We start from the raw sequence: 24,420 nt of genomic DNA on the forward strand, positions 1-24,420 counted from the left end.
TATCAGGTCATCAACATATAAAAGAAGCTTTATCACAAACTCCTCCAACCGAACACCATCTCCAACTTGTAGATCTAGCCACTCTTCCAATTTAGCAATATATAAACCAAAAAGAGTAGGGGATAATGGGCAGTCTTGCTTGACTCCAATGTCACTTCTAAATATTTCTGAAATGCTTGCTAAAGTTATAATTTTGACCTTCACCTCTTCATAGATCCTATGTATAGTGGCTCTATAGTGCAAAGGAATTTCAAGTTCTTCCATTCTACGCCACAACTTATCTCTAGGGACCATGTCAAATGCCTTTTGAAGTCAACAAAGCAGCAAAATACTTCTTCTTTGTCACCCCAAACCTTTTCAATAATGTGTCTCAGCGTGATACCATGATCCACAGTAGAATGCTTCGGCCTAAAACCTACTTTCCCTTTTGCCCACTTTTCTTTTATTTCTGCCCACTTACAGATTCTATTTTCTACCATGTTGCCGAAAAGCTTTGCAAAAAAAGGATTGATCATAATGGTTCGATAATTGGAAGGATTATTAATGTCTCCACTTTTAAAAAGGGGTATTGGTAGGCTAGTTGTCCAGTCTCTGAGGAATCCTTTCCGAATGATGTTGTTGAATATTTCCATGATGTGCAGTGCAAGAGTGCTCATTCCCCATTTTAGATACTCCACTTGAAGTTCAACCAAGTCCTTTACCTTTCCTGTTTCCAACTTCTTAATTCCAATCTTCACCTCCTGTAACATGAAAAGATTTGCAATTGAGTTGATCCTGGGGGGGCTCAACCTATGATTCTTTCTCATATAGTTGTCTTGCATAGTCAAACCATTGATTGGCTATAATATTATTTTCAATTTGCTTCTTCCTTGGTTGAAGCTCCTGCCAAAAAAACTTTGGGTTATTCTTGCCTAGATATATTAACTCTTCACACCTTGTTTGCATGAACTCATAATTTTTTCTTTTTTAGGATCTGCTTATATAACTTTACATTCATCTTCTCCTTACCTGCCTTTTTCAAGGTTCTCCTTTCCATTTTGCATTCCTCATCGAACCAAGCATTTACAGGAAAATAGTTTGATTCTGATTTCCTATTGTTTGCTCTTTTTCACTCCTCAAGTGCACTTTGAATTATATTTGTTAACTCTTGACTGTTGAAGCTTTGGGAACCAATTTTCTCCCTCTGAATTGATCTCTCTAGCATTGTCTTTAAGATAGTACAATTTTCTTGTGTTAGAAAAATTTTACCCCATGATAGTGATTGTCGAGAACATTGAGTTTTCCTCCTATGTTGCCTTTCTTCTAACCAAGATAACTTTATATAAATTGTGTTATGATATAATTTTAAGTCCCAAATATGCTCTCAGATCTTAACTTCGTCTATTTTTTCTATTAAGCTTTGTGAAAAAATCACATAGTCAACGTTTCCCCCATTGTATGTGTTGCAAATGAAGTTCTCAGGCCTTGTCCATCTATCTAGACCATTGCAAATAATTAAGTTGAAAGCACCACACAACGTAAGCAACTCCTCTCCAAAATTATTGCTAAATTTGTCATCATCTGAACATGTAAACCATTGTGGATTCTCCTCTTCAATGAGCCAAATAGGGTTATGATCCTCTTTGCAACACAAAATACTAGCTTGTTGATTTGTTGTTATGACATTGAAATCTCCCACTAAAAGAACTTCTCCCTGCTGAGAATACGTGGCAATATATTGCTTTAAAGCTTAATACGGATCCTTGCTGTCTGGCTCCTTGTTTTTGTAAGTTTTTGAGACTTGAGGAGCAAAATAGCATGCTACAATTCTTATGTGATTCTCATTCTCTGATTTTTTGAACCATAAATATTGTTTATTTGCACTTCTTTCATTAACTGAATGTGACGACCTTCTTTTTCTTTCACTAAAACTAGTATTACCCCATATCCTTTGCCATTTTCTATTGCCTTGTTCCAAACTGCAGGGACTTTTGTTACACCAATTTTAAACAGAGGGACTTCTGCATTTAAAAAACTTTGCTATGTTCTTGCAATTGACACTGAGCCATGGTAGGATTGACGTGGAAGGGAACTAGTGTTTCTTTAAATTGAAAGAAAATATGACGTTTTAGGCTGGTTGCAAGCGTGGCTGCACATTTATAAAAGGTAGTCACTATTTCAAAATGTTGGAGAGACAACTGCAATCACAATCAAATGAGAAATGAGGATCTCACTACATCCACAGAATGAGGAAAAATGCATCTTTGGCCATTCACAAAGACCACTCTCAGAAAGAAAACATCATAGAAAAAGGAGTTATTTTGTGAACCAGAAGACTGTATACATGTTACAGAGTCCGCATTGTTATAAAACAAGAGTATAAGTAGAATTAGCAAGGTGGCAGAAGTATAGACTGGGCAAGACCAGTTACATTTTCTACCAGAAAATCCATTGACAAACCCCAAGTCATGTATTTCCAAATGACAATGCATGTACCATAGACATGAAAATACAAAGAAAAAAAGAGTTAGTAATCAGATATCTTCACAACTACATAGATGTAAACGAGAGTTTCCAGTATATTAACTTGGTATATTGGTTGGTAGTGAACTTAAAAAAAAATCCATAGATACCTGGGTTATCAACTTTAAAGCTCAAGGCTTCCCATCCTGCTGTTGGGACCCCTATTGTATTCCGTAGAGGAGGATCTACCATATAAACGAAGCAGGATCTGTATTTGGATCATAATTTCCAAATCCTTGCCCCATAACATAGATGTTAAATGATAAATCTGTGTATATGAATTGGATGTTGAATCTGTATATATGAATTCGATGATTCTCAAAGCCCTTTTCCCTTGGAAGAATTTAATTTGGTCAAGGAAAATTATAATTTTAATATAAAACCCACAAGTACACGAAAATACAAGTCAGCCTAGGCAAGCTAATTCATCCACCAAAGAAGCATATAAAATTATAAATACACCTAAAGTCAAATCACTTTGGAGCATCTCATCACACATCTTCTTCTTCTCTTGGAGGTTCAACTACTTCTGAAAATTGTAGGTCTTTGCCACACGTTTGAAGAGGATAGAGAGTCTTTTTGATTGCAGCAAAGTCTACTTTGACCAGCCCTTGACCGGTGTTGACTTTTGGGAGTTTGGGATTGGTTTGACTTGGGATTTTGCATCTGTTTTGGAGGCCAAATTCTTTGGCAATGAGAGTGAAGTTTTCTAGGCGCTTTGGCCTTAGTTTATTGCAGATATGAAGCTGCTACTTGACCTCAGAGTTGACTTTGACTTTGACCAATTTTGGAGGCACCTTTTGGGACTGTTTTGACTTGACTTTGACTAGCAAAAGAGGCTGCATTTTCTGCTTCCAAGACCGAACTTTTTGGAAGTTGGTTTCACCATTAACTTGAAAATTGGTTAGCGCATCTTCAACTGTTGTTGACTTTGTAAAAAATTACAGATTTGACTTTTAGGATCATCTCTTGGATATTGGTTAGCGAGTTGTTGAATAAGTCAAAGAATTGACTTTGACTCTTTATTGTTGAATTGTAACATTGTATCTCTCTGTTGAACATTTGATGACAATATAGTAGAAGAAAAATTTTGAAAGGTGTTTCCCCCTTATGGGGTTTTCCCTTGGTCTTTTGACCAAATCTTGTGTCTCTAGTTATTGCTCTTGGTGTCTTCTTGTACATAGCATTTACTGTTCTATATACAATTTCTATTTGTCATTGGAAGATTAAATTTGTTTAAAAGTGATTGCTAATTAAAGAAATAATTGGGTTAAGTGATTGTACTATTTGATGACAATATAATAGAGGAAAAATTTTGAAAGGCGTTTCCCCCTTATGGGGTTTTCCCTTGGTCTTTTACCAAATCTTGTGTCTCTAGTTATTACTCTTGGTGTCTTCTTGTACATAGCATTTACTGTTCTATATACAATTTCTATTTGTCATTGGAAGATTAAATTTGTTTAAAAGTGGTTGCTAATTAAAGAAATAATTGGGCTAAGTGATTGTACTAAGCATAGAACAATGGAAAATTAACATGGCATCAGAGTTAAGGTGATGACAAGCCCAAGGAAACAAGAGAAGAGAGCAATCACCTTTGAAGCAACTATCTTTGGAAGAAGCTAAAAGAGCCTATTTGACTTGGTCAAGATGTCTACCTCTTACTTCAAAGATACAGAGAAGTTGGGTGACTCATCAAATTTTGTTGCCTAGAAGATCAGGTTGGAAGTCATATTGGATGATAACGATGTTTTGGAATGTGGAAGGAAAAGTACATAAGCCACCAAAAAATGCTCCTGCTACTACCAAGTCCAAATATAAGAAAGGTGAGTTCAAAGCAAAGAAAATTCTTATTTATTCTTTGAAAGATCATTTGTTTACTTATGCTAGAAAAATAAAGAAGTCTAAGGACATCTATGATAAGTTGGTTGGGATGTATGAGGTCAAAAATTTGAATCACATTCTTTCCTTGAAGAATCAACTCAAGGACATTAAGATGAACAAGGGGGAATCTGTGCAATCCTATGTCATGAGGATATCCCAACTAAGGGATCAATTGCAGACTGCTAGAGAGCCTATATCTGATAGAGAGTTGGTGCTTGTTACTCTTCAAGGCCTTCCTCCTATTTGGGAAACCTTCATCACTACTATTAGCAACAATGAAAAATTTCTGACATTTAATGAGTTGGTTGGCAAATGTACTAAAGAAGAATCCCTAATGATCTCTAGAGGGAGGATTCAAAAGCATGAAGAAGGAGAGCCCTCTGCATTTGTTGCACAAGACAAGAAGAGTAAAGGAAGAGGAAGACCATCTAACTCTAGAAAGCTTGCTCCAAATTCCAGGGATTCCAATAGAAGATTCAAAAGGGAATTATCAAAAGTTGAATGTTACAACTGCCATAAGCATGGTCACTATGCCTGAGACTGCCTAGAAAGGAGAGATGCTCCAAGGTCCAACTTCAACAACAATCGTGGCTTCAACAACAATAGGTTTAATGATAAAAGAAGAGGGATGATAGAAGAAGAAGAGATGGTCTTGATGATCGTGAAGAAGGCTATCGTCGCAAAAGAGATTAAGGAACTCAAGGTATGGAAATAATGTTGTTTCCACTCAATCTGAATACATTCTTTATTTTTCTCTTTCTAGTTCCTCTCCTTCAGATTCGTGTGATGGTTGGTAGATAGTGGGGCTTCTAGACATTTCTCTGGATACCGGGAAGTCCTCTCAAATCTAGTTGAGAGGGAGACTAATCTAAAGATCATCCTTGGAGACAACTCCACTTATCCTGTGAAGGAATTTGGTTCTATTATATTTCATATGGACTATGGGGAAACCATTCTTCTTCATGATGTGATGTATGTTCCGGGACTAAAGAAAAACCTTGTATCTATATTTGCTTTGGAAGAAAAAGGAATGAGGGTTTCCTTCATAAAAGGAAAGGTCCTCACCTGGCCTTCAGAATCTTGCATGAGGGATGCTTTCACCTTAGAAACTAGAATTGAAGGACTCTATAGAGTCAATGGAAGACCACTGCGAGCAATGATACATGATAGCAATCATCAAAGTGAGTTACGGTACCAGAGGTTTGCACATCTACACTATGAAGCCCTGCCCAAAGTTATAAGGATGGTTTCTGGAATGCCTGATGTTCAATTTGGCCATGATGGAGTATGTCCAAGATGTGCTAGTGGAAAGAAGTCAAGGGGACCATTCCCCTCCATCAAAAGCAAGACCAGTGATATTCTTCAACTCATCCATTCTAATCTATGTGGTCCCATGCTGGTAAAATCTCTGGGAGGTTATCTATATTATATAATGTTTGTGGATGAATTCTCCCAGAAGACATGCATATTCTACTTGAAGCATAAGGACGAAGCATTCAAGATGTTCCGGGACTTCAAGGCACTGGTAGAGAATCAAACAGGGAAAAGGATCAAGGTCTTGAGGTCTGACAATGGTGGAGAATATACTCCTAACGATTTCATCGACTTTTGCAAGAAGGTTAGAATCAAGAAAGAGACTATTGTGCCCTATAATCCCGAGTAGAATGGCGTGGCTGAAAGAAAGAACTGGACTATCATTGGAAGCTTCCCGGACCATGTTACATGATCAAAAGTTGTCAAAGTTCCTTTGGGGAGAAGCCACTAATATAGCAGTATATGTTCAAAACAAGACTCCTCATCAAGCCCTGGGTGACAAGACTCTTGAAGAAGTGTTCACAAGTGTGAAGCCCGATGTTGAACATCTGAGGATATTTGGCTGCCCCATGTATTTTCATGTGTCGAAGGACAAGAGGAACAAGTTGGAAGCCACTAGAAAGAAAGGTATGTTTGTTGGATATTGTGATAATTCTAAAGCTTTTAGAATATACGTGCTTGGTCAAAGGAATGTTGAGTTTAGCAGGGATGTGACTTTCGATGAAGATGTTGCCCTTGGAAAAGCAAGGGATATTCCTCCTCCTATTGAGAAGAAGGATGATGATATGGACCGTCAAGATTTCCCTTTTGTGCCTAAGCCGGAGAAAGATGTGTTGATGATCCCAAGGAGACTATGGACCCCTTGGATCTTCCTCCATGTGATCCCCCTACCAAGAAGAGACCCCTTTGGCTTCGTGATACTTTACAGGATGTTGAATGACATGTTGTTTCCAAAGGAACCTTTAGAAAAAGCAAGAAGCCATGTCGATACTAGGGATACATTGTAGCTATGAGCACCATCATACAAGTTGAGCCTCCCACTTTTGAAGAAGTAGTGAAAGAGTATGTTTGGAAGGATTCCATGGCCGAAGAATATGAATCCATTATGAAGATGATGTGTGGGATGTTGTTTCGAGACCCAAAGGAAAGTTTGTTGTAATCTCGAAATGGCTATACAAGATCAAGCATGGAGTTGATGGAAGTACTGAGAAATATAATGCGAGGTTCATGGTTAGAGGTTTCTCCCAGAAAGAGGGAGAAGACTATGATGATATATTTTCACCTATTGCCTACTACAACACCATTAAACCGATTATTTCCCTTGTTGTTAGTCAAGGATGGACTCTTCACCAGATGGATGTGAAGACTGTGTTTCTTCACGGCATACTACAAGAAGAAGTAGTGTTGAAAATATCGGTATCAGCAAAATATCGGCGAGGGTCCTGAAAACATATTATCGACAATATCAACGAAAATATTGGCAAAATATCTGAAAATATCGGCAAACATAAAGAGTCAATTTTTTCAGATTTTTAAACATATAAAGCAATAATGATTTTTAGTCGATATTTTCAAAATATTGTGATATTTAGCAGACATTTTCAAAGTATCGCGATATTTTCAAATTTGAAAATATCACAATATTTATCTGCCAAAATATCATTTGTCTGAAAATATCACAATATTTGCGGTATTTCGCAAAATATTGTGGTAAGAAGTATTCGTTGAGCAACCATTGGGATTTGAAGTACATGACAAGAAGAATCATGTTTGCAAGTTGAAGAAGGCACTTTATGGTTTGAAGCAAGCCCCCAAAGCATAGCATGCCCATATTGATAGTTACCTGGTGAAGCTTGGATTCATGCGAAGCAATGTCGACCCAAACCTCTACTTCAAAGTGGTCCAAAGTATGCCCTTCATTTTGGTTTTATATGTTGACGATTTATTCTTGACAGGTAGTGAGCCTCTAATGCTCGAGTGTAAGAGGAAATTGGCCTTTGAATTCAAAATAAAAGACCTTGGTTTGATGGATTACTTACTAGGATTAAAAGTGTAGCGAAAGCCAAGAGAGATTTTCTTTTCTCGAAGAAAATAGTTGTGAAATAGTTGGAAAGATTTGGAATGGTAGAAAGCAACTCCTTGGCCACACCAATGGAGATGCAATTCAAGAACTTATGTGGAGATGTTGTTGGACCAGACTTAGCAAATCTCTTTTAGTATCAACAGTTGATTAGGGCATTGATGTTCCTAGTGAACACTCGTCCGAACATATGTTTTGCAGTTAACACTGTGAGTCAATTCATGATTGAGCCTCTGCATGCAAATTGGGTTGCTGCCAATCATGTGCTGATATATTTGCATGGACAATCAATCTTGGTATGAGATATATTGCCAATGACGTGAGACTTCATGGGTACACTAACGCTAACTAGGTTGGAAATGTTATTGATAGGAGGAGCACATCAAGGTGTTGCTTTAGTTTGGGTTCTGCCATGATATCATGGATGAGAAAGAAGCAAAAGTCTATAGCTTTGAGCATGGGCGAGGCAAAGTATATTGTTGCTAGCATGGCTAGCTGTGAGGCAGTATGGTTGAGGAAGCTCTTTGGAGAGTTGTCTAAACAGGTTCTGGATACAACAGTGATATATTGCGAGAATAAGAGTGGGATCCGATTAGCAGAGAATCTTGTGCTTCATGACAAGTCCAAGCACATTGAGATCATGTATCACTATATACAAGACATGGTACAGAGAGGAGTTGTGAGACTCCATCATATTTCGACTGATGAGCAGATAGAAAACATACTCACCAAGCCTTTTCCAAAAGGGAAGTTTTTGGTCCTCAGAGAGCAACTTGAACTGATGGATGTGACCCTCCTTCGTAAGGGTCCCGACTAATCGAGAACATTGAGCTATGCTCTTCCCCCCTGTTTGACCTCCCGGGAGAGGAATTGAGCCAGAGAGCTCCTAGCCTTGAAGGAACTGTGGACAATAGGATAGTTGTGATCCTTACTCACGATAAGTAGTATCCTACCTATTTTCTAACAATAGGATAGTAGAAATCCTTACCACATGGTAATTCGTATCCTGCCTATTGTCATCTTTGGGACTTGACAGAGTATACCCCAATTGGCATCCTATCCACAAGCTAGGCTTGTTGGGATTGCCACCCATTAGACTTGGGATAGCTATGATCCTTACCATTTATGGTAAGTAGTATCCTGCCCAAGTGAGGCGATGCAAGTGTTCTACCATTGAATCTTAAGGGTCAAGATGGGAAGATCAACAAGCAATAGGATAGTTGTGATCCTTACCTCATGGTAAGTAGTATCCTGCCTATTATCCTTGGATAGAGAATGGTGGCTTGAGCTCCCTTATGATGATTCTTCTACTTTAGATTTGAGAGTGTTCAACAGATGATCAGAGATGAGGAAAGACGATACATGACTTGATTTAGTGATGGCAATGATGAGATGTTTGAGATGAGATTCATGATTTAGTCAAAAATTTCTCCCTAGCTAAGAGGGAGTGTTAATTTGGCAGCTCAGGGACAAATTCCCTCCTTTGGACAACCTTCCTCGTCCTGAGAAGACCCTCTTTTCCCTTGGAAGAATTTAATTTGGTCAAGGAAAAATTTATTTTTTTATAAAAAAATCCAAAAGTACAAGTCGTCGTAGGAAATCTAATTCGTCCACCTAGGAAGCATATAAAAACACCTCAAGTCAAATCACTTTGGAGCATCTCATCGCACATCTTCTTCTTCTCTTGGAGGTTCGAATACTTCTAAAAATTGCAAGTCTTTTCTACATGTACGAAGAGCATAGAGAGTCTTTCTAATTGGGCTGAATTTTACTTTGACCAGCATTGACTTTTGGGAGTTTGGGATTAGTTTGACTTGCGATTTTGCATCTGTTTTTGAGGTTGAATTCTTTGGCAAGGAGAGCAAAGTTTTATGGGCACTTTGACCTTGGTTGACCGCAAATTTGACGTTGTTACTTGATTGCAGAGTTGACTTTGAATTTGACCAGTTTTGGAGGCACCTTTTGGCACTGTTTTGACTTGACTTTGACTAGCAAAAGAGGCCGAGTTTTCTGTTGCCAAGACCGAAATTTTTGGAGGTTGTTTGACCATTAACCTGAGAATTGGTTAGGGCATCTTTGACTGTTGTTGACTTTGACAGAATTTGAAGATTTGACTTGTTGACCAAATTTGAATTTTTCACTCATCTCTTTGTTATTGGTTAGTGAATTATTGGATAAGTCAAAGAATTAACTTTGAGTCTTTATTGTTGAATTAGAACATCATATCTCTTTGTTGAACATTTGATGACAATCTAATAGAAGAATATTTTTGAAAGGCTTTTTCCCCTTGTGGGGTTTTCCCCTGGTCTTTGACCAATCTTGTGTCTCTTGCTAAGTTGCAGGAAACATTGGAGAAGGGTCTGTTTTTGGTCGGAAACGAAACGGAAACAAGGAAACTCATACCATACGGCCTGGAAACTCGTTTCTGGCCGTACTGGCCCATTTCTCGAGGAGGAAATGTGGCCAGTATGGCTGGAAACGCGTTTCCAGGCCGTACGGTGGAGTTTCCTCTTCTAACTTGACTTTTTCTTGTATTTTTTTTATTTTTTCGCTTCTAATTTTTTATTGGGCGACTAAAATATCTTCTGGATGCTTCTAGATGCCTCTCAAGTTATAAAAAAGAGGATTTTTTGAGTGGGGCAGCCTAATGTTCAAGCCTATGGCCCTAGTGTTGATATGCAGTTCATGGTAATGTTAAATTCTTAAAGTAAAAGGATGAAAATGAAAAATAAAGGAGAATGTGTCACTTTTACTTAAATTTTTAACATTACCATGAAATGACTCAAGATGTTTGAGAGTGGTTTCGCCCTCATTGGATTTCATATGGAGAAAGTAGAATTTTAGATCTCACTCAAAATCCAGCAGACTTATCTGTTTTTCAGGATTTCAGGATTGGGGGGATTGCAATGTTTCCATTGGATTTTGTCATGTACTAGGGTATGGAACTTGTATTTAATCAAGAGAACCAAGCCCTCTATGTAGGGGAGACTCCCAATAATCAAGAGCATGTAGGGTACTAGGGTATGGAACTTGTATTTAATCAAGAGCACTAAGGTCATTCGACTATGTAGGAGGAGACTCCCAATCAAGCACAAGACAAGAAATTAGAAATTTCTCGTGGCTGATTTTGGATATTGCTATTTTCATTATGTGATCATTCATGAGTAAATGTGATGTAAATTTAGAGACTTATAGTTTATGCATTGACAATTGACAATTTAATCATAATGTAATAAATTAGAATGTATCATATATGCTTTATGATTGCACATATTTCTTAAATGTCCTAATATATATATATATATATATATATATATATATATATATATATTGCATTTCCCCGTTTCCAAAATTTGGGGGGGTCACGTTTCGTACCCGTTTCCCCGTTTCGTGCAACTTAGGTCTCTTGTTATTGCTCTTGGTTGTCTTCTATTGTACATTGCATTTATCATTTTTCTGCATTGTTATTTGTCATTGGAAGATTAAATTTGTTTAAAATTGATTGTTAATTGAAGAAAGAATTGGGCTAGGTGATTGTACTAAGAATAGAACAGTGGAAAATTAACAGATACAAATATTACGTCGCCTTTACTGATGACCACTCGAGAAAGACATGGATCTTCTTCATGAAGAAGAAAGATCAGGTCTTGTTGAAGTTCATGGAGTTCAAAGCCTTGGTGGAGAACCAAACTAGTAGGAGGATCAAGGCGCTAAAGTCACACAATGTTGGGGAGTACATCTCCAATGCTTTCAAAGAGTTGTGTGCCAATGAAGGCATCAGGAGAGAGTTTGTCGCACCTGATAAACCTTAAAAGAATGGGGTGGTTGAGTGCAAGAACAAGAGAATTGTTGGAGCGTCCAGGGCTATGTTGCATGGCCAAGGGCTACCTATGTTTCTTTGGGAAGAGGCGTGCAACACTGTATACTTTTTACAAACAGGAGTCCACACAGGGTGTTAGGTAGAGTTACACCAAAGGAGGCTTTCACAAAAAAGAAGCCTGACGTGTCTCACTTCTAGATCTTTGGCAGTGTTGTTTACTGCCACGTGTCTTCAGATAGCCCGAAAAAATTAGAGCCCACAACAGAGAAGTGTTAGAAAATCAAAAAGGAAGAAAGATTTTCTTATACTTGATAATTACTTGTGATGTTCTTGACTTCTTATTATGTTTCTTTATATCTTCTTTCTTTTAGTTCATCAATTGATTACCAAAGCAAAAGCACATAAAACAATGAACAACAGATATAGGCTCACTGCCAGGGAAAAACCCCTCTCTAGGGGAAAACCCAGTTAGTAGTTCTTCCTTCAATAGTTTTCCAGAGATATTCCAAGACTCTAGACCTTGACACAAACTTTCCTCCACACCAAGTCAATCTTCCTCTTCTCTTGCAGATGATCCTTCTTGACCTAGCAGCTACAGCAATGGCAACACTTTCTTCGACCCAGTCACTTCTATCTTGCCTTGGAGACTTTGATCTTCACTAGAATACTTTGATCTTCTCTTAGAAACTTCGATCTAGACCTAGTACAACTTCCTGAGGTAGAAACACCCAGCAATAGCAACTTCGACCTATACTGGCAACAACATCACATGGCAACTGGCTACGACATCAACAAGAGAACTTCGATCTTCCAAACTAGGGCACAAGAGAGAGAGATAGTTGCACCAAAGGTTCGATTTTCTTCCTTTCCTTCTCCTAGACCAAACTCACACTTCCTTTCCCTTCTTCTTCCAATTCGCACTTTTTTCAGCTTCAAGAGATATCAAACTTGCTTATGAGAGTGAGTGCTTCAAATGGAGTTCAAACTACTTCTTTTATAGTCTTTTGGTGAGGTCAAATAGCCTTATTAAGTCTGACTTAGTGTGGAGACAACATAATCCATATTTGAATCAATACTTAACATTTTTACTTGATTCAAAAGCCCAAGAAGGGTCTCTTTAAAAGTACAATGACTCTATTGACTCAAAATAAATCCTAGAAGTCCTCAATGGGGACTTTGACCTATAACATGATGACCGAAGCATGAAACCCATGCTTTAATAAGTCATAATAATAATAATGATAAATTCTTTTCTTTATTCTTTTGACGAGTACATTACAAGATGACTCAAATACATTATATGAAGACCGAACCTAGTTACATTTTCCAACAAGAAGGGCATTTTCGTGGGCTACAATGAGACATCTAAGGGGTACATGGCATATATTCTAACACTCAAGAAGACAGTGATTAGATGTGATGTGAAGTTTGAGGAAGGGATCTTAGGAAGTCTTTGGAGCGTGAGCAGGGTGCAGCACAAGAGGAGCAAGAAGCTCATCCAATTTCTCAAGCTTCATCACAACTATTTGTTGGGCAAGCCAACCAACAAGCAGTTGAGGAGAAAGCACAAGAACACAAGGAGAGAGCAAGGCGAGTGGATCCCACTCAACCAATTACTCCCAGTGCAGGGAGAGGTAGATCCAAGTGGGGAGGCCAGTTGATTAGGAAGGCTCGAGAGAGAGTTGGAGCTCCCAGTACCACATTCAGACAAAGTAAACAACCTCAGAGATGTACGGGGTACATGGCACCTATGATAGACTCGAAGATTTCTTGTTACAAGGAGGCAAATTATCAGCAGGTTTGGCGTGATGCTATGGTGGAAGAGTACTCTTCTATCATGTAGAATGATGCCTAGGAGATAGTGTCAGGTGTTAATTTTTGTAGCATCGGTTGTGTTATAGCCACTAAATTTGGTGAAGAGGCTAGAATACATGTATTCTCCAAAACCCAGAAATCGTTTCTGGAAATTCCACCTAGAGACGACTTAATTTAAATTATTAATCTTTTTTTAACGGTGCCTAAGTCTAAACTTAGGAAAACTGATTAATTAAAGGGTATTAATTAAGTCATGGTGAGAATCTTCTAGAAGAAGACATGGATCGATTTCTAGTTAATCTTAGCCATCGATTATCTTTTAATCTTGGCCATTGAAGCCTCAACGGGAGATTATAAGAAGAAACTTGATGGGGGTTGGAGAACACACTTTGAGCCACCAGAAATCCGATTTTGCTGGGAAATCGATTTCCAAAGTAGCAGCTGTGAGTTGCTAGAGGTGATTTAGTAAAGTCGAAGAAGTGAGAGAGGGGCAGGGATAGCAAGGCCAGAAGGAATTTTCTCCAGTCCGGTGAGTGCATAGCAAAGAGGCAGTGAGTGCCACAAAGAGGTAGCATAGAGAAGAGAGGCAGCGCAGAGCTTCAGAGGGAGATCCGTATTTTGCTGAGGAGAAGTCGAAAATTAGTGCAAGAAGCCAGAGTGGGAGCCCAGAGGCCAGGAGTATCGATTTTCCAGGGAGTAGCTGATCAATCAGCAAGAGAGATGTTGGTCCTAGCTGGATGACGCAAATCTGCTTAGACTAACGCAGAGGCAGCAAGGGGCAGCTCATCTTGAGCCAAGGTCAGTGTCGGATCACAGGTGGGAGTGATATTTTGTTGAAGAGCAGCCCACATCCCTTTCCAATCTGGCAGTCTCTCTCTGTCCAGGATACTCTAGACAAATACTTGTCATTCTTCTGAAACAGAATTCAAGGCTAGCCTCACCATCTTGGTAGGCTGAGGTGTTGACCCCACAGCTGCCAACGAGTCTCGGATTTCATGAAGCCTTGTCAGGAACAGATCAATGTCTTCCCCCTTCTGCATCTGCGTGGATCTCATCTTCTGCTCCAAGTACATCTTCCACTGCTCAAAAGATCCTTCGTATAGCATAGCCAATGCTTCCCACATCTGTCAAGCAGTATCCTTGCCGACAATGTGACACACTACGTGATCTCTCACTCCGTCGAGGATCAATTGCTTGGCCTTTTCCATCTAACCCTTGTACTTCTTGAGCGGATCTAGATCTGCGGGTACAACTACCACACTGTTGACATAGGTTTTGAGATTGTGCTCATCCAGAAGACAAGAGATCCTAGCCTTCTAGATCACATAGTTGGATGCACCATCCAATCGATCCTAATCTCTTAACCCACTAGCTGTCATCTCTGCCAACGAAATGTCGAACTGCCTGCTCTCTCCTCTGCGCAGCACTGGGCTAGCCTACACCCTCCATGCTGGAGTTAGTAGATTTTCTCCTCTTTGCTGTTGCTCAGCAATAAAGAAATCAAATTCCCTGGCTAGGAATTCTCTGAGGAAGAAATTCCCTCAACAGTGTCTCCTTCTTCCTTCTGATGTTGTTCTGCCCCAACAACTGCTGTAGAAAACTGCATCTCACCAAAAAACGGCTTTGCGCTGATGCTTCTGCATTGCTCCCTTAACACTGGCAAAATTCGATTTGGAAATCTTTCTCTTTGTCGACTCACTCAGAGAGAGATTTTCCCACGAAGATTTTGCCCTCCTGGCCTAGACTGCACGATCCCTCTGGGGATTCGATTTCCTCCTTCTCTTCAGCACTAGGCTCTTCCGGCTCTGCTCTCTTGCTTCACCTGCACTTCGATACCATGTGAAAATTTGGAAGACCCAAATTTCTACAGCACCAACTGATTAAGTATCTTCTATTTGTTAAATTACTAAACAAATTATTTACTGCATCCTACAACAAATACCGAAACTAATATATTGCAGCCTTCACCAATTAAATTAGATGTGGAAACAAGAAATTGAGCAAGAAATAAATACACAACACATGACACCGGTATTTTTGGACAAATGTCCTCGAAAAAACCCAATGCAGGAAAACCGGTGCAGCAGCTGAGGGTTTTAATTATTATGCAGTAGTAAATCTAAGTACAATTCGTTGGATGCCCAATTGGATATCCGATACAGAGAGAAACTAGCAAAAAGGTCAGTGAGAAAAATCTCACACTGTTTTGGGAGATTCGATTTTGATCAGGGGCTTGCTGACTGACCCCACGTTGCCTCTGCGCAGATTCTACATCAACCCTACACGGAATTGTGTCACTCTGGATGGGTTCTGTGTCAATCCCTTTGTTAACCTCCAACTGACTAGAAATTTGATCTCCAGTCCTTCCGGTCTCACTCCCCAACTTCCTACACTGAATCTCGTCTCTCCTAGCTGGAATGCGAACTCCCTTTGAAGCTCTGCGTGGCACTGCACTACCTCACTGAACTGCTCTCTGCCTTGCACTCCCCAGATCTGGAAAGCTACCTCTGGTCTACTATCCCTGCCCGTCACTGCAATAGATCACCTCTATCGATTCTCTAGCAACCATTGCGCTACCCTCTCTGAGAAATTCGATCTCTTGATCTCTCTCCGATGTATTTTCCAAATGCCCATCGAAGTCCTTATAATCCTCCAGTTGAGTAATCAACAGCCTAGATTAGATTCTAATCACTGGATCCGATGATTTGGACTCAATCTTTGTCTTCTTCTAAAAGTTTCACCCTCAGTTTGATTAATACCCTTTATTTATTTTAATTTCTCAAGTTTAGACTTAGGCATCCATTAAAAATAATTAATTATTTTAATAAAACCGTCTCCGGATGGAATTTCCCAAAACGATTTCTGGGTATTATGGAATACATGTGTCCTAGTCTCCCTGCAAATTTTGAGGCTTAGAGCACATTCGATGCTACCAGAAATCAACATTCTAGCCTCTCCACCAAATTTCATGGCTAGAACACATCTGATGCTACAAAAACTAACACAGTTAGTCTCCAAATTATTTTGCAAGAGGAGATTGGTATTTGTCGAAGGTTTTCCAGTGAAAGGAAACCACTTGTAATTTCTCAAATTGCTGAATAATAATAAAACCTTCATCTGCTGCATTGGTTTTCCCTTCGAGGTTTTTCTAGGGACAATTGTCCAAAAACAACAGTGTCATAGTTTTATGTGTGTGTGCATATTTTCTTAGTTCCAGTTGTATATTCCACATCGTTTTTTAATTGTGAAGATTGTAATAGTGACTTAATCGTTATTTGCTGTAAAGTTAATTACAGAATACAAATAATCTCCAGTAGATAGAAGATTAAATCCAGACTCCATTGTATTGCAATTGTGGAAATTTCACACAAGTCACTTGAGGATTCCTTCCCTAGTGGAAACATATTAGGAGATTGAAAAGCATCACAATGTGATAACTCATGGATCATAGCATTTAGATCCCAATCCACCGTGAAGCCATCATGCATGACTTCTTCTACCCTTGGCTGATGTGTATTACTACCAAATAGCAGAGCATCCAGTTAGATTGGGGCAGATTTCTCTCTGACTACAAGGCCATTCTCTTCTACACCCAAGAAAGAGCCAACTCAAGGTCTTTGTCAATGCAAAGGTACCTTATCATGGAGCAGCACTTGACTAGTAGAAGGCAACCTATCCAATACTGAAAATGGATGAGCATGAAAAGCCTACAAGCGTTTAAGGGTCTAACTACAAAATTATTCAAATCATCTTCAATCAGAATACACTTCCTGGATTTTCTCTTTCTAACATAGATCTAACTTTCATAAAGTGGGATTAACGTCGATGACCATGATCAAAGACTAGATCATCAAGTCTAGGTGATTGGGGTGAGGGGTCTTGATGGGTGCGGTGGCCACTCTTCTCCTCACTCACTTCTCAGCACACATTTTCAACATGCCATTGTTTTCTCACATGCTATTTTGAAACCATAATTTGCATAAAAAAACTTCAAACAATCTAAAACTTCTGAAATACAGATCTATATGCTTCATGAATGTATTCGCACATATAAGTAGATAGATGGAAAGGGAAAATATCAACTATGCTAGATGAAAGTTCTCTTTCACTCTCTACATGGAGGTGGAAGGCACCATTACTGGATCCCTAGCATCAACGATCAATGTGATATTGGCCTTGAACTTAACATTTATTTGCATTGTTGTCTAATTAGATGCTTACCAATCTCTCTCTATCAATATAACGCCTGCAAGGGTTGCTAGAGCACCAATGGCTCCAGATGCATTTACAACAATGACAAGGGCAATAAAAGTTGGTGTTCCAATAGTTGATGAGTAAATCAGCAATACCGATACTGTCCCACCAGCTACAACAAAGGATAAATTCTGTAGTCCCAGCCATGTTCGTAATACCTGCATTTTAAAACAACCAGTAATAATCATTTTCTCAGAATGACTTACATACATAGCCATTCATTCGGGTAATATCTAGATCAGATATGTGCAATCCCCTCAGCCTCAATAAATAGATATACATACATACATTAAACATTTAAAAAATATCAATTAGCATGGACATTTCAAGTCTCAAGAAGGAACAAACCTTGATATATTGCATTCTATCAATCCAATCTCCGATAGTGGGACCAAAAATTGCAATAGATGCAGACTCCACAACACCATACAATGCAGTAAGCAGCAAGGAATTTGGCCATACATATAGCATGAACAACCCTACTGCGAATTCCCACATTCTGTTATCAAGCAAACAAATGACACCAAAATAATTCAATCGTGTCTTCTACTCAATCTGGAATACTTTTTCTCTGAGCATTATGAAAATAATTTCAACCAAAATAAAGAACTACGAATATTGAGATGTAACAAAAACTACAAAGATAAAATAAATCACGTAATAAGTGCATAGTCATACTCGGGCTCAGTAAAAATTTCAAACAGAAAGTAATAGCATGGAGGCAACATTGTTATATCGAAAGGACAAGAAGGAAAAGAAATTTATCATCTTTAGGATGATTTTTTTAAGCAAAAAAGATGCTCACGTGAGAGAAAGGTAATCATATTTGTCTAAAAGACGATTAACTTTGGTGTGAAAAAATTCCAATAACCATCTCGTAGAAAGTAGTAAGCAAAATTCAATCAAATAATTTACTTGCCAATATAAGCAATTGGTGAAAAAAATTTGGACAAAGGTTGCCACCAAGCTCCATTCTGCCATTGGTTTTTTGAAGTGCTTCCTTTAAACTCGAAGATGAGCATTACATCTAACCTAAAGAGGTAAGCTGGGAGCTTGTGTGAGTGAAACAACCATAGCACCTTCTTTCTGCTAAACTGCCACAACAAACAGTACTCTTCCGTCAAAATCACGCAGGACTTGCACTTGGCCCCCACCACTTGTTCATCCCATCTGGGGCAACTGAACCTTGGTAGGTAGCCTGAGATTCTTCCATCTTCACTAGTGGGCCACAACTTCATCAGCTTCTTCTTCTTCTTTTTAATTTTTTTTTTTTTGTTTATGCTGAGAGGCTATGCTTCACATTGAAACTTTGATAGTTTGACAATGCTCAAAAAGAAAATGCAAGTGAATTCCAGATGTGTTTTCAGAGTGGCTAGTGAATTCCAGATGTGTTTCCAGAGTGTAGCCTAGAGATTTGGGCTACCGCCTAAGATACACTACAACCCATCCATTTTATTATTGTGCAGTTATCCTGGAAGGACTATTACCATTTGATATAAGTGAACAGGTTTCGAACATACAATAAATATGGATAGTATGTTTCACTACAACCCATCCATTTTATTATTATTCAGTTATCCTGGAAGGACTATTACCATTTGATATAAGTGAACAGGTTTCGAACATACAATAAATATGGATAGTATGTTTCAGGACCACTAACGACAACCAAGTTCAACAGAGGGATTCTGGGTCTTCATTGTCTTATAACTAAAATCATTGGGCCCTCTATTCATTTCGCTACATAATCGGTTCTACCAATAGTCCTTAGCAAACAAAGTTATATTATATGAAAAGTTCCGGCCTGCCATTCTAGCATGAATAACAAAACTTGACAGATAATTGTTACCTTATACCAATGGAAGAAAGAACTTAATGGGTGTGTACATTCATTCTAAACTTATGAATAGCACCAATATCTGCAATAATGGACCCATCCAGAGGCAAAGTATGCAGGCATATACCTACACTGGATATATATGTATTTAAAGGACTGACGATACATCGATATCCCCATGCCTGTCTTAGCACCGACAAATGTCTAAGTATGCCAGGGAATTACACCATTTGACTGTTAGAGGTAGCAGTGCGCGCTTCTAAAATCTAGATTGAACCAGTAAGGGCAACCGATCATGAAAGGGGCATGTAGCTCAGTGGTAGAGCAGCCTGCCAGCCAGGGGCAGGTCCTAGCCTGTCCAAGTTTTTAATCTAGTCAGCATATCTGATGGAATCTTTCCATCAAACAGCATCTCAGGCATAAACCCCGACCTGTATGATGTTTAGCCACGGCCCCATTCTCCTTTCAGCAGGATTTGACACAACTCCTTAGAATAGTGAAACAAAATATGCCTAACCTAGCTAGTGGACATTCAGTTATACTGACATCAGATCACTGATATTAGACCCCCCTTTTAGGCACCCAAAAAAAAAAAAGACTACATATTCAGTGGTTCAGAGCATAACTTTTCTCCTCGAGGGTTCAGTGCTCGTTTGCAGGCATTGTTACCTCGTAGTATTCCCAACATTGCTTCATAAAACCAATCATATACTCCTAATCTCCCACCAACTTGATTAGGAATCACTGCCCCCTCGTCTAAGATCATCTTATATCTTTCTCCTGTGAAGTTCATAGTTTTCCCAATAGCTTTATCGGTGGTATCCAAGAAAGGCTTCAAATTACGCCTGCGAAGATTTTCCCAAAGTCTAAGTTCATCTTATATCTTTCTCCTGTGAAGTTCATAGTTTTCCCAATAGCTTTATCGGTGGTATCCAAGAAAGGCTTCAAATTACGCCTGCGAAGATTTTCCCAAAGAAAGATTTTCCAAAACTTGATGAGTTTTCGATTTTAGACTCTACGGCCATAAAATGTTCAGTACATGTGATTGCCTTCAGAAAGGATTGTGAAAATGATAAATGCAGGAGCTCGATTACGTGCCATATGATACTATTAGAAACTTTTTGCAAATGCGCATAGCTAAAAATTACATGACCAGAAAAAACATGCAATTGGGCATTAGAATAGTATGAAATATCATGAAGTACCTGGTTCCCCATCTCGCAAAAAAATGGCCTGCATAAAGATATCTTAATAAATAAGCAGGAACCTCTGAGTCCCTGAGCGATTCGACATCAGTAACCAAATTGCTTGATCCGTTTGCATCTAAATGTGAGTGTGTACCATCAATTTCATCGTCTTCCATATTATGATTTTCATGTCGATCCACCTCAGTGATAAGATCTTCCCTCAGGTCCTCCTCCTCCATTGACGAATATGAAAACACCAAATTACTCTATTTCTACCACAGAAAACAGATAATCCCAATACCGAATGCTGCCTGTCCTGCACCGGTAACAGCAACCCACTTTAATTTTCAGTGAAATGGTTTGAATGTGCTTGAAATCATTACAAATTTTCTTGAGGTGAATTAGGTTAGGAATCACTGATACCCAAATATCAATCAATCTTCATCAGTTTAACTAGCATGCATGCAACCTATAACTGCAGTAGTGTTTGCAGCTAGAAAGGTTACAATCTATGAATATTTATGCACAGTACACTGATCCAGAGCTCCTGCTATCTGTGAACAATTACAGTCCAGTGTATGTCATATGATCATAAAGAGAGGTCCTGAGGTTGCAAGAAAGCCAGAAAAGAGTCTCTGAGGTTGGAAGAAAGCCAGTAATCAACCTTAGACGACCATATACGTTCAAATGCATATCCCATCTCCATCCTTCCCGGCGAATCACGTGTCGATACTACAAAAAATTGATATTGACATATTGAGAATCAACCGACTTACAGTGTCAGAGATACCAACATCATAATCTCTGCATGCAACTCATTTAAGGACGGCAATTTCACGAGCAGTTTATATATATATATGATAAGAATGCTATCCGCTGGTTTGTCTATAACCAGGCAGACAAAAGCAAGGGCCCAAAATTACCAGAGACGAGATTTTATATAAATAGATACAAATCTATCTGATGGTTTGTCATGCCCTGTGACCAGGTAAAGGAAAAACAATAAGCCAAAACGGTTTGTCATGCCCTGTGACCAAGGAAAAACAATAAGCCAAAACTAGCTTTCAAGACTATTTTATTTTAATGTGAAATATTTAAAATAGAGTTTCGAGATCCCAAAACAACAAATAATATAAAAAAAATTTATGTTATAAGACAGCGAAACAAATAATTATAATACCAAACTCTTAGTCGCCATTTTCATAATCTTTTATTTTAAAATGGCAGTCAATGATATGAAGGTGCGTGCAGCGTGACATAAATACGAAGTCTTACTTTTAACCATGCAGTTCAAATGGAATAACGAACATGCAACGTGAGATAGATAAATTTTCTTATTTTAGCCATGCAGTCCAAATATAATAATGTCCAACCTCGTGCTTTAGCTATAAAGGCCAAAAATAATAGAGCTTCAAAAAAATTTACGCTGGGGGATTATTTTAATGTGAAGTATTTGGAGTGGTGTTACGGGCTGGTATTATCTTCACGTAAATATAAGGAAGGGAAGATTATGTATATATATTAATAGTATTTTGAAAAGAAATATATTATGTTTACATTTATTTTAAAAACAATTTAATAATCCAGGCTTATTTTCTAAAATTTTAATTTAACTATTAATATTTATTATCTAAATGATAATTTAGCCGTTGGAGTCTCTTCTCAGACTATTTAACATGCTAAGCTGGATCTGTTTCTTCAACTTGTCCGGACAATGAACCACACTGGTTGGTTCGAAACGCGTCGACAAATGGTTTCTCATGTGATTTTCGCCGAAAAATCTCTCGCAAACTTGATAAAGATTTAATTTTCATAAAACAGTTTAGAATATTATTATTAGTATACACAAATAAAAGACGAAGATTTATTTTCAAAACAGTTATATTTTTCTCTTTTTTAATTAAATTTATTAATTAAAAAAATGTTATTTGAACAAATGTAATATGAAAAGAGTTATGGTTTTTTTTGGATGTGGTATCAATAAACAATGATATTGGCCCATAGTATTGTAACAAAGTCTGTTTAAGATTAAAATCTCTATAATAAAATTGAAATAATTCTTCATGATTAAGAATCTTGTTACATGTTTTTTTAAATGTATATATATTTAAGTTATATATTGATTATTTGTATCATTAAGAATAATAATTATTATTTTAAATAAAATTTATTATCCAATTTTAAGGTCACTGACACCAAATTGGTGTATGAGACACTTGTTTGTGGGACAAGGGACCCACCTTGGGCACCCACCTCTACGAAACGATTTGACTGCTAAGCCTACAAAGGCATACATACTCTACCCCCTTTGGTTTCGAACATGTGACCTCTTAGGAGGAAACACGTGCTCTTAACCATTAGACACTCAAGCTGTATTATAATTTAGTTAAATGTTATGATTTTTTTCATTTTAGCAATTTGAAATGTATGAAAGTAAATGTTTTGATGCTTATTACAGATTGATGTGTATGGGCATTTACCTGTTAAATTTATATGGTTGCTCTTGTTTTAAGGTTATAATTAAGCAAAAGGGTTTGTCTTTTCCTAATGATTTGATCTATGAAGGTGTATTTATTTTACCCCTTTGGATTTGAAGGCATGGGATATGTTTTGTTTTTAACCATGGTGAATCGGTAACTCTTTGGAGTAATATGGGCTAGGCCCAAGATCAAACCTAGTTGCTAACATTCGTTTGAATAATCTAGGCAAGGATTATGATATGTTTTTTTTTCTTTTTACCATGTTGAACCCGTAACTTGTTGGAGTAATCTCGGCAAGGCCCAAGATCAAACCTAGCTACTAACACTTGTTGGAATAATCTAGGCAAGGCTTGGCATATGTTTTTCTTTTTCTTTTTACCATGTTGAATTGGTAACTTGTTGGAGTAATATGTGTGATGTCCAAGACCAAACCTAGTTGCTAACACTCGTTGGAATAATTAGGCAAGGCCTGGGATATGTTTTTTTTTCTATTTACCATGTTGAATCGGTAACTTGTTGGAGTAATCTTGACGAGGCCCAAGATCAAACCTAGTGGGTGCCACTATAACACCTAGAGTATATCCAACAACCTGTAAGTCAGATATACTAGGAGTTTATGACTTAGCAAGAGTTGAAACTCCACGAGGATGGAGGAAACTTTGTGGGATTTGAAACTAGGTGGAGGGATAACATCTCATTGTGTCCTCCATTTTGTTGTCGCATGAGAAGATAAGGCCCGAGATATGTTTTTAACCATTGTAATTGCTTAACGTATCTTTCTAGGCCAAATAGTGGACATCCCACACCATAAATCATTTGTTGGTCCCCTACTTAGGTTTGAAACTTGATTAACCCACCTAGTGTGCTTATGGGTGGCTATGTCAAGCTCAAGAGTATAGGGGAAATCCCTCCAACTTGACCTCGGACCTCCTCAGTGATTAGTGGCAATTATACATATTTTCTTAATATTGAAAAAAAAAATAAACATATGTATATATTCTACCCTTCACATTTGAACCTGAATTTCATAAGAGGAAGCACATTTTTTTTGGCCTTGGTGAATTGGTAACTTATTGGAATAATTTGGGCAAGGCCTGAGATATGTTCTTAACCATTGTAATTGGTTAGTCTATCAGGATAGGTTGAACAGTGGACATCCCACTGTTGAAGTTTCTAAGTTTACTTAGTTAGAAACCTTCCATGCACTTTATCTGATTTATTCCTACCTACTTGTTACATTACTTAACAAG

At 38.1% G+C, this 24,420-nt stretch overlaps 1 protein-coding gene across 4 annotated transcripts in view; it reads right to left on the bottom strand.

The window, feature by feature from the left end:
• The window catches only part of LOC149161369 (solute carrier family 40 member 1-like), a 380,866-nt gene extending 359,190 nt beyond the window's left edge, over nt 1–21,676 (bottom strand). The window contains exons 1-4 of one of the 4 annotated variants that reach the window (XM_089436970.1): nt 21,355–21,676; nt 20,709–21,244; nt 18,015–18,165; nt 17,634–17,824 (exon numbers count right to left, since the gene is read on the bottom strand). In XM_089436970.1, coding sequence (XP_089293096.1) covers nt 17,634–17,824; nt 18,015–18,165; nt 20,709–20,929 — 563 coding nt within the window. In that variant the 5' untranslated portion in view covers nt 20,930–21,244; nt 21,355–21,676. The other 3 variants (XM_089436971.1, XM_089436969.1, XM_089436968.1) reach the window with 3 other exon arrangements.
• Nucleotides 21,677–24,420: the final 2,744 nt, after the last annotated feature.

This window comes from Pinus tabuliformis, chromosome 5_2, assembly GCF_031772625.1.
Source record: "Pinus tabuliformis cultivar Carrire ecotype Pingquan chromosome 5_2, CPIR1, whole genome shotgun sequence".
Taxonomy (NCBI): Eukaryota; Viridiplantae; Streptophyta; class Pinopsida; order Pinales; family Pinaceae; genus Pinus; species Pinus tabuliformis.